The following is a 13,544-nucleotide window of genomic DNA, read 5'->3' on the forward strand; positions in this document are numbered from 1 at the left end:
ATATTTATTAAGTTGTTTTATATATTTTATCATTGTATTAAAAATTAATGTCTGTTCTATAAATGACCAGATATAGAGAAACATTTTGTAACATTATGATCCGAATAAATTTCTTATTTTATTGGCTCCTCTTAAAGGTGAAAGGGAGCCTTGATTTTATCGTAAATTTCTTATTTGATTGATTTGTCTAGTGAAGTGAAATGGAATTTACCATTTTATTGCAATTTTGTTTAGGTGTCTTTTATATTGTGCGTATTGCAGCCTTGTCTTAAAATTTTGATAATATTGCTGCTATTTTTATAGAAATTATGAGAGATTTCTAGATTTTCAAGTCTATACACTAGCTTACCATAAAAGCTATAGATCAAAAGCTAATTTCGTCTATAGGCTAGACTATAGTTAGAGCTAAAGCCCAAACCGTAGCCTCTACTTTGATCTATAGACCAGATTATAGAGTAATCTTTAGGCTAGACTTAAGTCTTATCATACGACAGATTATATATTATTCTGAAGGCCAGACTTTGGATAAATCGTTAGGCCAGACTATAAACTAGTGTTTATAAAGCTTTTATTTAATCTATAGACCAGACCATAGTATAGTCTTAAGGTCAGACTTAAATGTTGTTTTAAACAAGACTACAAATACTTCTTTAGACCAGACTATAGATTAGTCGTTAGACCAGTCTATAAACTAGTCTTAAGACTGTATTAAAGTCTTGTCATAGACCAGATTGTAGTCTAGTCTTTAGGTCATACTAAAGTCTTGTCATAGGTCCGATTATAGCTTAATCTATAGGGCAGTCTATAGACTAGTCTTTAGGTCATATTATATTATATAAGCTTGATTATAGTCTAGTCTGTTGTCCTAGTTATAGACAAGTATATAGTTCATATTATAAACTTAGTCTTTAGGTTAAACTCTAGATTAGTCTTAAGGACAGAATACAGTCTTGTCATAACTCCGATTGTAGTCTAGTCTGTAGGCCAGACTATAGATTTGTTTATTGGCAAGATTATACTCTACCGAACAGACTCAAGTATAGTCTTTAGATCAGGCTATTTTGTGGCTTATATGCCTTTTTATAGTCTAGTCTAATTGCCAGCTTATAGTTTAGTTTATTGGTCAAACTATAGTACAATCTATAGGTCAGACTTTAGTAGCTTAGGCCATGTTTTATTACCGCTTGTAGGCCACTTTATAGTCTAGTCTAATTGCCAGGTTTTAGTTAGGTCTATTGGCCAAACTATAGTACAATCTATAGGTCAGACTTTAGTAGCTTAGGCCAGTCTGTATTACAGTCTAAATGCCACTTTATAGTCTCGTCAAATTGCCAGGCAATAGTTTAGTCTAATGGCCAAATTATAATCCAATCTATAGTTTAGACTATTGCTTAAACTATAGTACAATCTATAGGTCAAACTTTAGTTGCTTAGGCCATGTTGTATTACCGCTTATAGGCCACTTTATAATCTAGTCTAATTGCCAGGCTATAGTTTAGTCTAGTAGCCAAACTTTATTCCAATCTATAGGTTCGACTATTGATTATATCATCTTTAGACTCTTATCCTAGCTATGCTTTGGTTTAAAGTCTATTGTTCAAACATAAGTCTCGTTTATAGAACGGATTAACTTTTGTTTTTTATTTTAACAATTCCCCTTAATGATTTCCCCTCAAAATTTTTCTTTTTAAATCGAAGTTTTCTTAAGGATACATTAGATTAGAGTTTTTTCTGAAGTTATTTGAAAATTTTTTTGTTATTTTAATAACTGAAAACCTTGGAATTTACTTTAACTAAAACAATTCGCAAAAGTAAAGAAAAACTATAGGAAAATAAACTTATTTACATGTAAAGTTTTAGATTAACATGTTGTTTTGGAAATTTTGAAGTTTTATTTCAACTTATTTATACAAAACGTTTTAGTTAGTGTAAGCACGGTTCCAACTTAAGCATTTGGAGGGGGTAGGGGTTGGGAATTTCCCTTTTTTCCTCTTTGTGGATCCCAATCAAGAATCTTACTAACGAATAGAATCGGATTATTGCTGAGTTAGTGTAACTGCTGCTATACTTATACGATTGGTAGAAGTGAATGTTTTGATGTTGAAATAAACATTCGAACTCTTTAGTTTGTTTTTTTGAAAAACAAAAATTTTCTTTTCTTTTTCCCTTGCGAATGGTTTTAGAAAGTAACTCCTTCATTTGTTTGTATTTTTTTTTTTTTTAATTTTTTGTTAAAGTCTTAACACAGTTTTAACTCTGTACATATGAAATTTGAATATTTGTTTTTTTATGCTGTTACAGAGTGAAAATCTTTAACTTTTTTTTCTTTTATATAATAGTTTTCATCATTTAGCATTTTAGGGAGATAACATGTGTTTTTTTCTTTTAATCTGAATTGAATTTTTAAGAATTTTCTTTTTTATGATTTCAAAATTGTTTTTGTTTTTCAAAATGTTTTCTTTTCATTAGGTGTGCTGTTTTCTTAGCTTTTTATTTCGTTTTTTGTTTTGTTCTCAGTTTTGTCAAGACTTTTTCGTGTGTGTTTTCTTTTTCGTTAATTTTCTTAATACATTTTAGTTTTTCTTTTTTTGTTTGTTAATTTTAAAGAGAAGAGAAAGTTTATATAATTGTATTGTGTTTTTATTTAAATTTTGTGGTAATTCTTTTTGTTAATATTTTTTGTTTATAAATATATTGTTTAAATACATATAAATATATAATTTTATGTAAGTATGTATATAAAGTGTGAAATTTTAAACGATACTACAAATACACCATTTTTTGTTTAATATTTTGTTTTGTAATAATAATAATAATAAGAGTAAGTTTGTTTTAGTTGTTATCTTAATCCAAAAAAAAGTTTAATTAAAGAGAGAATTTAAGTAAAAACTTGTTTATTCCCATTAACTTTACTTGACAAACATCTTTTTTTAAAAAGTTTCTAAATCTTTTTATGTTTTTTTTTCTCTTGTTAACAATATAATTTGTTCTATTTTTTGTTTTAATTAAAGAAGACATTTTAGCAGCAGATGTTTAAACATATAGAGATAAATAATTTTTATTTTTATTTGTAATTTTTGTTTATTAGAAACTTGTTCATTCTATTGCAATAACATTTGTTTTTTAAGTAAATAGTTATTTTAATTTGAAAAAAAAAAAAAATATATTAAATTTAATTTTGAATTAAAAATTTTTATTTGGAAAAAAATATCTTAAAAAAACCACTGAAATTGCACAATTAGTTATTATTAAGTTAATAAAGTTAATAAGAAGTTAAATGTTATTATTTTTTTGCCAATAATTTAAGAAAATTAAAAAACAACATTATTATTTAAATAATTCAAATTTTTACTACACATTTGTTTTTTTCGCCTTTGTTGTCTAAGCTTTGAATATTATTTTACTTTAAATCTTTTATTCTTTTAAATTGTTCTTATAATTATTATTTTATAAATTATATAATATTAAATAATTATACTGTTGTGTTGTCTTGCTATTATTATTGTTGTTGTTAAGCATTATTTTCTATCTGCTCTTCTGTTATTTCATTTATTTTAACACACTTCTAGTCTTCTTTGGAAAGTGAACCCAAATCACTTAAGAAATTTTCGGGTGTCAAAATATGCGATGAACCAATAATGACTTCCCAATTTTTAATAGCATTTGTTACTTCGTAAGCACAACGCATTTCGGACATTGCTACGCCACCCGTTATAAAGACAATAAGACGTGGTACATTCTTAACCTGTGCCTGGGTTTTGTCTTTATGCCAATGGCCATAGCGGGCACTACTTGAGAAAGGATAAAAAAAATACCCAAATTAATATTGAAAAATATTCAAATACATGTAAGTAAAGCATATAATAGATTAATTGAATAATAGACTATAGTCTAGTCTGTAGTCTAGACTATAGTATAGTCTATAGTCTAATTAATAGTCTAGTCTATAATAGAGCCTGTAGTCTAGTCTATAATCTAATCTGTAGTCTAGTATAAACTGTAGTGTAGTCTAGTGTATAATGTAGTCTATAATCTAATCTGTAGTCAAGTATATAGTCTAATCTATAGGATATTCTATAGTCTAGTTTATAGCCTAGTCTACAGTCTAGACAACTGTCTAGTCTATAGCCTAGTCTGTAGGCTTGACTATAGTCTAGTCTTTATTTAAATCTGTAGTGTAGTCTACAGTCTAGTCTAAAGTCTAGTCTATAGTCTAATCTGTAGTCTAGTATATAGTCTTGTATAAACTGTAGTGTAGTTTAATGTATTGTGTAGTCTATAGTCTAAACTGTAGTCTAATATATGGTCGGATCTATAGGCTATTATATAGTTTAGTCTTTAGTCTAGTTAATAGTCTAGTGTGTAGTCTAGTCTAAAGTATATAGACTAGTTTATAGTGTAGTCTACACTATATACTACACTATAGCCTAGTTTATAGACTAGACTCTAGTATATAAACTAGGCTATAGTCTAGTCTATGGTCTAGTCTATGGTCTAGTCTATAGTATAGTCTATTGTCTAGTCTATGGTCTAGTCTGTAGTCTAGTCTATTGTCTAGTCTATGGTCTAGTCTGTAGTCTAGTCTATGGTCTAGTCTATAGTCTAGTCTATAGTCTAGGCTATAGTCTAAGCTATAGTCTAGTCTATAGTCTAGTCTATTGTCTAGTCTATAGTCCAATCTATGGTCTAGTCTGTAGTCTAGTCTATAGTCTAATCTATAGTCTAGTCTATGGTCTAGTCTATGGTCTAGTCTATAGTCTAGTCTATTGTCTAGTCTATGGTCTAGTCTATAGTCTAGTCTATAGTCTAGTCTATGGTCTAGTCTATGGTCTAGTCTATAGTCTAGTCTATAGTCTAGACTATAGTCTAGACTATAGTCTAGTCTATAGTCTAGTCTATAGTCTATATATAGACTGTAGACTAGGTTATAGACTATAGTCTTGTCTAGACTATAGTCTTGTCTATAGTCTTGTCTACATTCTAGGCTATAGTCTAGTCTACATTCTAGGCTATAGTCTAGTCTATAGTCTAGTCAATAGTCTAGGCTATAGTCTAGGCTATAGTCTAGTCAATAGTGTAGGCTATAGTCTAGTATATAGTCCAGTCTATAGTCTAAGCTATAGTCTAGTCTACATTCTAGGCTATAGTCTAGTCTATAGTCTAGACTATAGTCTAGTCTACATTCTAGGCTATAGTCTAGTCTACATTCTAGGCTATAGTCTAAGCTATAGTCTAGCCAATAGTCTAGTCTACATTCTAGGCTACAGTGTAGACTGGACTATAGACTAGACTATAGCCTAAACTATAGCCTAGACTATAGGCTAGACTATACCCTAGACTATAGATTAGACTATAGACTAGACTATAGACTAGACTATAGACTAGACTATAGACTAGACTATGGACTAGACTATAGACTAGACCATAGACTAGACTATAGACTAGACCATAGACTAGACTATAGACTAGACCATAGACTAGACTATAGACTAGACCATAGACTAGACCATAGACTAGACTATAGACTAGACTATAGACTAGACCATAGACTAGACAATAGACTAGACTATAGACTAGACCATAGACTAGACCATAGACTAGACTATAGATTAGACTATAGACTAGACTATAGTCTAGTTTACTATAGTTTAGTCTATAATCTAGTCTATAGTTTAGTCTATAGTCTAACCTATAGTTTAGTCTATAGTCTAACCTATAGTTTAGTCTGTAGTCTAGTCTACATTCTTGTCTATATTCTAGTCTATAGTCTAGTCTATAGTTTAGTCTATAGTCTAGTCTACATTCTAGGCTATAGTCTAGTCTACATTCTAGGCTATAGTCTAGTCTATAGTCTAGGCTATAGTCTAGAATAGTCTATAGTCTAGTCAATAGTGTAGGCTATAGTCTAGTATATAGTCCAGTCTATAGTCTAAGCTATAGTCTAGTCTACATTCTAGGCTATAGTCTAGTCTATAGTCTAGACTATAGTCTAGTCTACATTCTAGGCTATAGTATAGTCTACATTCTAGGCTATAGTCTAAGCTATAGTCTAGCCAATAGTCTAGTCTACATTCTAGGCTATAGTGTAGACTGGACTATAGACTAGACTATAGCCTAGACTATAGCCTAGACTATAGGCTAGACTATAGCCTCGACTATAGCCTAGACTATAGATTAGACTATAGACTAAACTACAGACTAGACTATAGACTAGACTATTGCCTAGAATGTAGACTAGACTATAGCGTAGAATGTAGACTAGACAATAGACAAGACTATAGGCTATAGTCTAGTCTATAGTCTAGGCTATAGTCTGGTCTAGTCTATTGTCTAGACTATAGTCTAGGCTATAGTCTAGTCTATAGTCTGGTCTATAACCTAGTCTACAGTCTATATATAGACTATAGACTAGACTATAGACTAGACTATAGTCTAGACTATAGACTAGACTATAGCCTAGACTATAGTCTTGTCTATAGTCTTGTCTATAGTCTAGTCTATAGTCTAGTCTGTAGTCTAGTCTATTGTCTAGTCTATAGTCTAGTCTATAGTCTAGTCTATATACTTGTCTATAGTCTAGTCTATATATATTCTGTAGTCTAGTCTATAGTCTTGTCTATAGTCTAGTCTATAGTCTAGTCTGTAGTCTAGTCTATTGTCTAGTCTATAGTCTAGTCTATAGTCTATACTATAGTCTAGTCTATATACTTGTCTATAGTCTAGTCTAGTCTATATTCTTGTCTATAGTCTAGTCTATAGTCTAGCCTATATTCTTGTCTATAGTCTAGTCTATAGTCTAGTCTATAGTCTAGTCTATAGTCTAGTCTGTAGTCTAGTCTATTGTCTAGTCTATAGTCTAGTCTATATTATAGTCTAGTCTATATACTTGTCTATAGTCTAGTCTATATATATTCTATAGTCTAGTCTATAGTCTTGTCTATAGTCTAGTCTATAGTCTAGTCTATAGTCTAGTCTATAGTCTAGTCTATAGACTAGTCTATATTCTTGTCTATAGTCTACACTATAGTCCAGTCTATAGTCTAGTCTATAGTCTAGTCAATAGTCTAGTCTATAGTCTAGTCTATAGTCTAGTCTATAGTCTAGTCTTATAGTCTAGTCTATAGTCTAGGCTATAGTCTAGTCTATAGTCTAGGCTATAGTCTAGTTAGTCTACATTCTAGGCTATAGTCTCGTCTATAGTCTAGTCAATAGTCTAGGCTATAGTCTAGGCTATAGTCTAGTCTATAGTCTAGTCTATAGTCTAGTCTATAGTCTAGTCTATAGTCTAATCTATAGTCTAATCTATAGTCTAGTCTATAGTCTGGTCTATAGTCTAGTCTATAGTCTAGTCTACATGCTACGCTATAGTCTAGTCTACATTCTAGGCTATAGCCTATAGTCTAGTCTATAGTTTAGTCTATAGTCTAGTCTACAGTCTAGGCTATAGTCTAGTCTACATTCTAGGCAATAGTCTAGACTATAGTCTAGTCTACATTCTACGCTATAGTCTAATCTATATTCTACGCTATAGTTTAGTCTACATTCTAGGCTATAGTCTATAGTCTAGTCTATAGTTTAGTCTATAGTCTAATCTAAAGTCTAGGCTATAGTCTAGGCTATAGTCTAGTCTATAGTCTAGGCTATAGTCTAGTCTATAGTCTAGGCTATAGTCTAGTCTACATTCTAGGCTATAGTCGTTAATAGTCTAGGCTATAGTCTAAGCTATAGTCTAGTCTATAGTCTAGTCTATAGTCTAGTCTATAGTCTAGGCTATAGTCTAGAATAGTCCAGTCTATAGTTTAGTCAATAATGTAGGCTATAGTCTAGTATATAGTCTAAGCTACAGTCTAGTCTACATTCTAGGCTATAGTCTATAGTCTAGGCTATAGTCTAGTCTACATTCTAGGCTATAGTCTATAGTCTAGGCTATAGTCTAGTCTATAGTCTAATCTATAGTCTAGGCTATAGTCTACATTCTAGGCTTTAGTCTAGTCTATAGTCTAGGCTATAGTCTAGTCTATAGTCTAGTCTATAGTCTAGGCTATAGTCTAGGCTATAGTCTAGTCTTATAGTCTAGTCTATAGTCTAGGCTATAGTCTAGTCTAGTCTATAAACTAGGCTATAGTCTAGTCTATAGTCTAGCCTATAGTCTAGTCTATAGTCTAGTCTATAGTCTAGTCTATAGTCTAGTCTATAGTCTATTCTATAGTCTAGTCTACAGTCTAGTCTACAGTCTAGTCTATAGTGTAGGATATAGTCTAGGCTATAGTCTATTCTCTAGTCTAGTCTACATTCTATTCTCTAGTCTAGTCTACATTCTACGCTATAGTCTAGTCTACATTCTACGCTATAGTCTAGTCTACATTCTAGGCTATAGTCTAGTCTATGGTTTAGTCTATAGTCTAATCTATAGTCTAGACTATAGTCTAGTCTATAGTCTAGTCTATAGTCTAGTCTATAGTCTAGTCTATAGTCTTGTCTATTGTCTAGTCTATAGTCTAGTCTATAGTCTAGTCTATAGTCTAGTCTATATACTTGTCTATTGTCTAGTCTATAGTCTAGTCTATAGTCTAGTCTATAGTCTAGTCTATATACTTGTCTATAGTCTAGTCTATAGTCTATATATATTCTATAGTCTAGTCTATAGTCTAGTCTGTAGTCTAGTCTATTGTCTAGTCTATAGTCTAGTCTATAGTCTATATTATAGTCTAGTCTATATACTTGTCTATAGTCTAGTCTATATATATTCTATAGTCTAGTCTATAGTCTAGTCTATAGTCTAGTCTGTAGTCTAGTCTATTGTCTAGTCTATAGTCTATACTATAGTCTAGTCTATATACTTGTCTATAGTCTAGTCTATATTCTTGTCTATAGTCTAGACTATAGTCCAGTCTATAGTCTAGTCTATAGTCTAGTCAATAGTCTAGTCTATAGTCTAGTCTATAGTCTAGTCTATAGTCTAGTCTTATAGTCTAGTCTATAGTCTAGCCTATAGTCTAGTCTATAGTCTAGGCTATAGTCTCGTCTATAGTCTAGTCAATAGTCTAGGCTATAGTCTAGGCTATAGTCTAGTCTATAGTCTAGTCTATAGTCTAATCTATAGTCTAGTCTATAGTCAGGTCTATAGTCTGGTCTATAGTCTAGTCTACATTCTAGGCTATAGCCTATAGTCTATAGTTTAGTCTATAGTCTAGTCTACATTCTAGGCAATAGTCTACATTCTACGCTATAGTCTAGTCTACATTCTAGGCTATAGTCTAGTCTACATTCTAGGCTATAGTCTATAGTCTAGTCTATAGTTTAGTCTATAGTCTAATCTATAGTCTAGGCTATAGTCTAGTCTATAGTCTAGGCTATAGTCTAGTCTACATTCTAGGCTATAGTCGTTAATAGTGTAGGCTATAGTCTAAGCTATAGTCTAGTCTATAGTCTAGTCTATAGTCTAGGCTATAGTCAATAGTCCAGTCTATAGTTTAGTCAATAGTGTAGGCTATAGTCTAGTATATAGTCTAAGCTATAGTCTAGTCTACATTCTAGGCTATAGTCTAGTCTACATTCTAGGCTATAGTCTAAACTATAATCTAGTCTATAGTCTAGTCTACATGCTAGGCTATAGTCTAGGCTGCAGTTTAGTCTATGGTCTAGGAAACTATAATCTAGTCTATAGTCTAGTCTACATGCTAGGCTATAGTCTAGGCTGCAGTTTAGTCTATGGTCTAGGCTATAGTCCAATATATAGTCTAGTCTATAGTCTATTATATAGTCTAGTCTATAGTCTAGGCTATAGACTAGGCTATAGTCTAGTATACATTCTAGGCTATAGTCTAGTCAAGTCTGAACGCTGGTATGTAGTTCGGTCTAGTCTACGATCTATAGGTTAGTCTTCTATATAGTCTTTATAATTTAGTTTATAGTCTAATATACAGTCTAGTCTTTAGTCTAGTATTCAGTTCAGTACAAAGTCTAGTCTATTGTCTAGTATATAGTCTATAGTTTAATATACAGTCTGGTCTATAGTCTAGTTTATAGTCCAGTCTATAGTTTCGTCTAAAGTCTAGTCTATATTCTACTCTGCAGTGCAGTCTGTTACAGACTAGTATACAGTCTAGTCTGTAGTGTAGTCTATAGTCTATTATACAGTCTAGCAAATAGTCGATAGTCGCAGTCAACAGTGTTGTATATGGTATAGTCTGGTTAAGTCTAAAATTTAGTTTATAGCCAAGTATAAAGTCTAGACTAGTCTATAGTCCAGTCTATAATCAAGTCTATAGTCTGATCTATAATCTAGTCTATAGTATAGTCTATAGTCTGGTCTATAGTATAGTGTAATGTCTAGTCTAGTCTGCAGTATAGTCTAGTCTTAAGTCTATTCTAAAGTATACTCTAATCTGCAGTGCAGTCTGTAGTCTACAGAGTAGCCTATAGTCTATTCTGTAGTGTAGTATATATAGTCTATAGACTTCTCTAGGCTAGTCCATAGTATAGGGCATAATCTGTCCGTGTTATATAATTTAGTCTACAGTCTAGTATATAGTATAGTCGACAGTCTAGTCGATAGTCTCAGTCAACATTGTAGTATATGGTATAGCTATAGGTTAGTCTTCTATGTGCAGTCTGTAGTCTAGTCTGCTGTCTACAAACTAGTATAGAGTCTAGTCTATAATCTAGCAAATAGTCAAGGCTATACTCTAGTCTATAGTCTAGTTTATAGTATAGTCTATAGTATAGTTTATATAGTCTATAATATAGTCTATAGGCCATTATATAATTTAGTACATAGCATAGTATATAGTTTAGTCTATAGCCTAGTCTAAAGTCTAGTCGGCTGTCCAGTCCAGTCTCAGTCAACTGTGTAGTATATGGTAGAGTCTATAGTCTTGTTATGTTTATAATTAAGTTAAAGTCTAGTATACAGTCTAGTTTATAGTCTAGTTTATAGTCTTGTCTATAGTCTAGTCTATAATCTAGTCTATAGTCTAGTCAATAGGCTAGTCTTAAGTCTAGTCTATAATCTGGTTTATAGTCTAGTCTGCAGTCTACAGAGTAGCATATAGTCTAGTCTTTAGTGTTTTCTATAGTCTAGCAAATAGTCTCTAATCTAATCTAGTTTAAAGTCTAGTATATAGGCTAGTCTATAGTATATTTTATAGTCTAGTAAATAGTCTAGCATATGGTATAGTCTAGTATACAGTCTAGTCTAGTCCAAAGTCTTGCCCACATTCTAAGATATTCTAAAGTCTACTCTATTCTACAGTCTAGTCTATGGTCAAGTTTAAAATATAGTCGGTAATCTAGTATATGGTCGAGTCTACAGTCTAGTCTATACTCTAGTATACAGTCTAGTTTACAGTTTATAGTCTAGTTTAAAATCTTGTCTAGTGGTCTGTAGATTCTAGTTCATATTATAGTCTGTAGAGTAGTCTAATGTCTGGTGTATGTTTCAGTCTAATCTTAACTATTGTTCTGTCTGCAGTCTATTCTATTGTCTAGTCTGTAAATCAGTCTATGATCCAGTCTGTTGTCCAGGAATAAAAATATTTTAATAAGTACTCACCTAGTTGGAGCATGATAATTGGTATTCTGTGCCCGTCCAGCCAAGAAAGCAAAATGACGCTGATCCAATTTATCCTCAATACAATCCTCCATGATGTCTTTAATAACTGGAGTCCAGCGAGACATTTGATAGGTGTGTTCGGTAATACGCTCCTTACGTGGAACATTATAAGTTTTTTTACGTGACTAAAGGAAGAACAAATAAAATAATTAAACAATATAAATTTTTGTGTTCTTTTATTTATTATAATACTTACATCAGCAATAACATTAACACCCAAATGGCTTAAATTGCGTACCATATCTTGATCTTTGGGCGATAGTTGGGCATGCGTAAATAATTTAGTAAGATTTTCCTCGGTAATGCCATTCTTAATCATGACATACAAAGCAATAATGCGTACTTTATCAAAGTTGGAAACGTTCTGGAAAGAAAGAAGAGTGTTAAAGAGGTTTAAAATTAAGGATATTATGAAGCGTATAATTTGATCAGAAGCTAGGACTGACAGGAGTATAAAGTGTGGTCCACATTTTAGTCAATTATTATATATGAAGTTTAATTTTTAATCTATATTATGGACTTTAGTCTGGATAATATTTAGACCACATTTTGAACAATAGACTGGATTAAAAATTGAACTATAAAAAGGACTATAGTTTGGATAATATAGGACCATAGACTAGACTATATATAGCTCTTTAGTCGAAACTGCAAATGAAACTATAGCCTGTACTATAGATAGATCTATAGTATAGGCTACAGATAGATATAGATATCAATATAGTCTGAACTATGGAATAAAGTATGGACTATATATAGATATCATTATAGTCTAGACTATAGATGGCACTATGGTCCGGACTACATATTACTCTTGTCTAATCTATAGTCTCGTTTAGACTATAGCTAGGACTATAGATATCATTATAGTCTGGACTATAGATAGCACTATAATTCGGACTACAGATTACTCTTGTTTAGTCTATAGTTTAGTCCATAGTATTAACTATGGACTTAAGACGTTATTGTAGTCTGGACTACAAATTTTGCCTTGACTATAGTTAGGACTATAGAAAGCCCTATAATTCGGACTACAGAATACTCTTGTTTAGTCTATAATTTGGTCCATAGTATTAACTATAGACTGGACTATAGTCTGACTTATAGCTTTGACTGTAGCCTGGACTATAGACGATACTGTAGTCTGGAATATAAATTTAGTCTTGACTATAGTTAGGACCATAGAAAGTCCTATAATTCGGACTACAGATTAGTCTTGTTTAATCCGTAGTTTCGGTCCATAGTCTTAACTATAGGCTGGACTATAGTCTGGCCTATAGCTTTGAATGTAGCCTGTACTATAGACGGTGCTGTAGTCTGGACTATATATTTAGTCTTGACTATAGATAGGACCATAGATAGCACTATAATTCGGACTACAGATTACTCTTGTTTAGTCTATAGTTTAGTCCATAGTATTAACTATAGACTGGACTATAGTCTGGCCTATAGCTTTAACTGTAGCCTAAACTATAGACTGTACTGTAGTTTGGACTGTAGTTTGCATTATAAACTAGATTATAGTCCGATATATAATTAAGCTTTAGCTAGTAATGGAACTTTAAATAAAACACTTACAGTATCAAGTAAAATGGGAACAATACTGCGCATATGATCCTTGATTTTTTCACCTTCAGCATCGGTGCCCATGGCCAAATCCTGTTCCACACGGCAAAGTTTATCCACATAATTCTAAAGAAAGAAAATCCGTTAATAATTTAAATCAATAAACTAAATGGAAAGTCTAGAGAGAATTCCTTTTTAAGGAAAATATCCATCTTAAACAAACTTACCTGATAAGACTTCATACAATCTTCAGCCAAATGCAAATGAGTGGAATATTTGGAGAGTTCCTTTTGATATTGTGGCATTTTCTTAATCATTTGCGATAAATCACGCATGGAGGCCTTGTCGGCTATACAGCAATAAA

The 13,544-nt window shown here is 31.9% G+C and overlaps 1 protein-coding gene and 1 long non-coding RNA gene across 8 annotated transcripts in view; one reads left to right on the forward strand and one right to left on the reverse strand.

The window, feature by feature from the left end:
- Nucleotides 1-2,626: 2,626 nt before the first annotated feature.
- The window catches only part of LOC111689590 (protein ROP), a 49,350-nt gene continuing 38,432 nt past the window's right edge, over nt 2,627-13,544 (reverse strand). For 5 of the 7 annotated variants that reach the window (XM_046947620.1, XM_046947622.1, XM_046947618.1 and 2 more), the window contains exons 6-10: nt 13,408-13,529; nt 13,193-13,306; nt 11,811-11,978; nt 11,555-11,739; nt 2,627-3,791 (exon numbers count right to left, since the gene is read on the reverse strand). In XM_046947620.1, the coding sequence (XP_046803576.1) occupies nt 3,566-3,791; nt 11,555-11,739; nt 11,811-11,978; nt 13,193-13,306; nt 13,408-13,529 (815 nt within the window). In that variant the 3' untranslated portion in view covers nt 2,627-3,565. The remainder of the gene's footprint in view (nt 3,792-11,554; nt 11,740-11,810; nt 11,979-13,192; nt 13,307-13,407; nt 13,530-13,544) is intronic. The other 2 variants (XM_046947621.1, XM_046947619.1) reach the window with 1 other exon arrangement.
- On the forward strand, nt 3,733-11,771 carry LOC124419144. Its single transcript, XR_006940435.1, has 2 exons — nt 3,733-3,847; nt 11,474-11,771. It is a non-coding gene; the product is annotated as an uncharacterized LOC124419144 (long non-coding RNA).

The sequence above is a fragment of the Lucilia cuprina genome, chromosome 3 (assembly GCF_022045245.1).
Source record: "Lucilia cuprina isolate Lc7/37 chromosome 3, ASM2204524v1, whole genome shotgun sequence".
NCBI classification, from domain to species: Eukaryota; Metazoa; Arthropoda; class Insecta; order Diptera; family Calliphoridae; genus Lucilia; species Lucilia cuprina.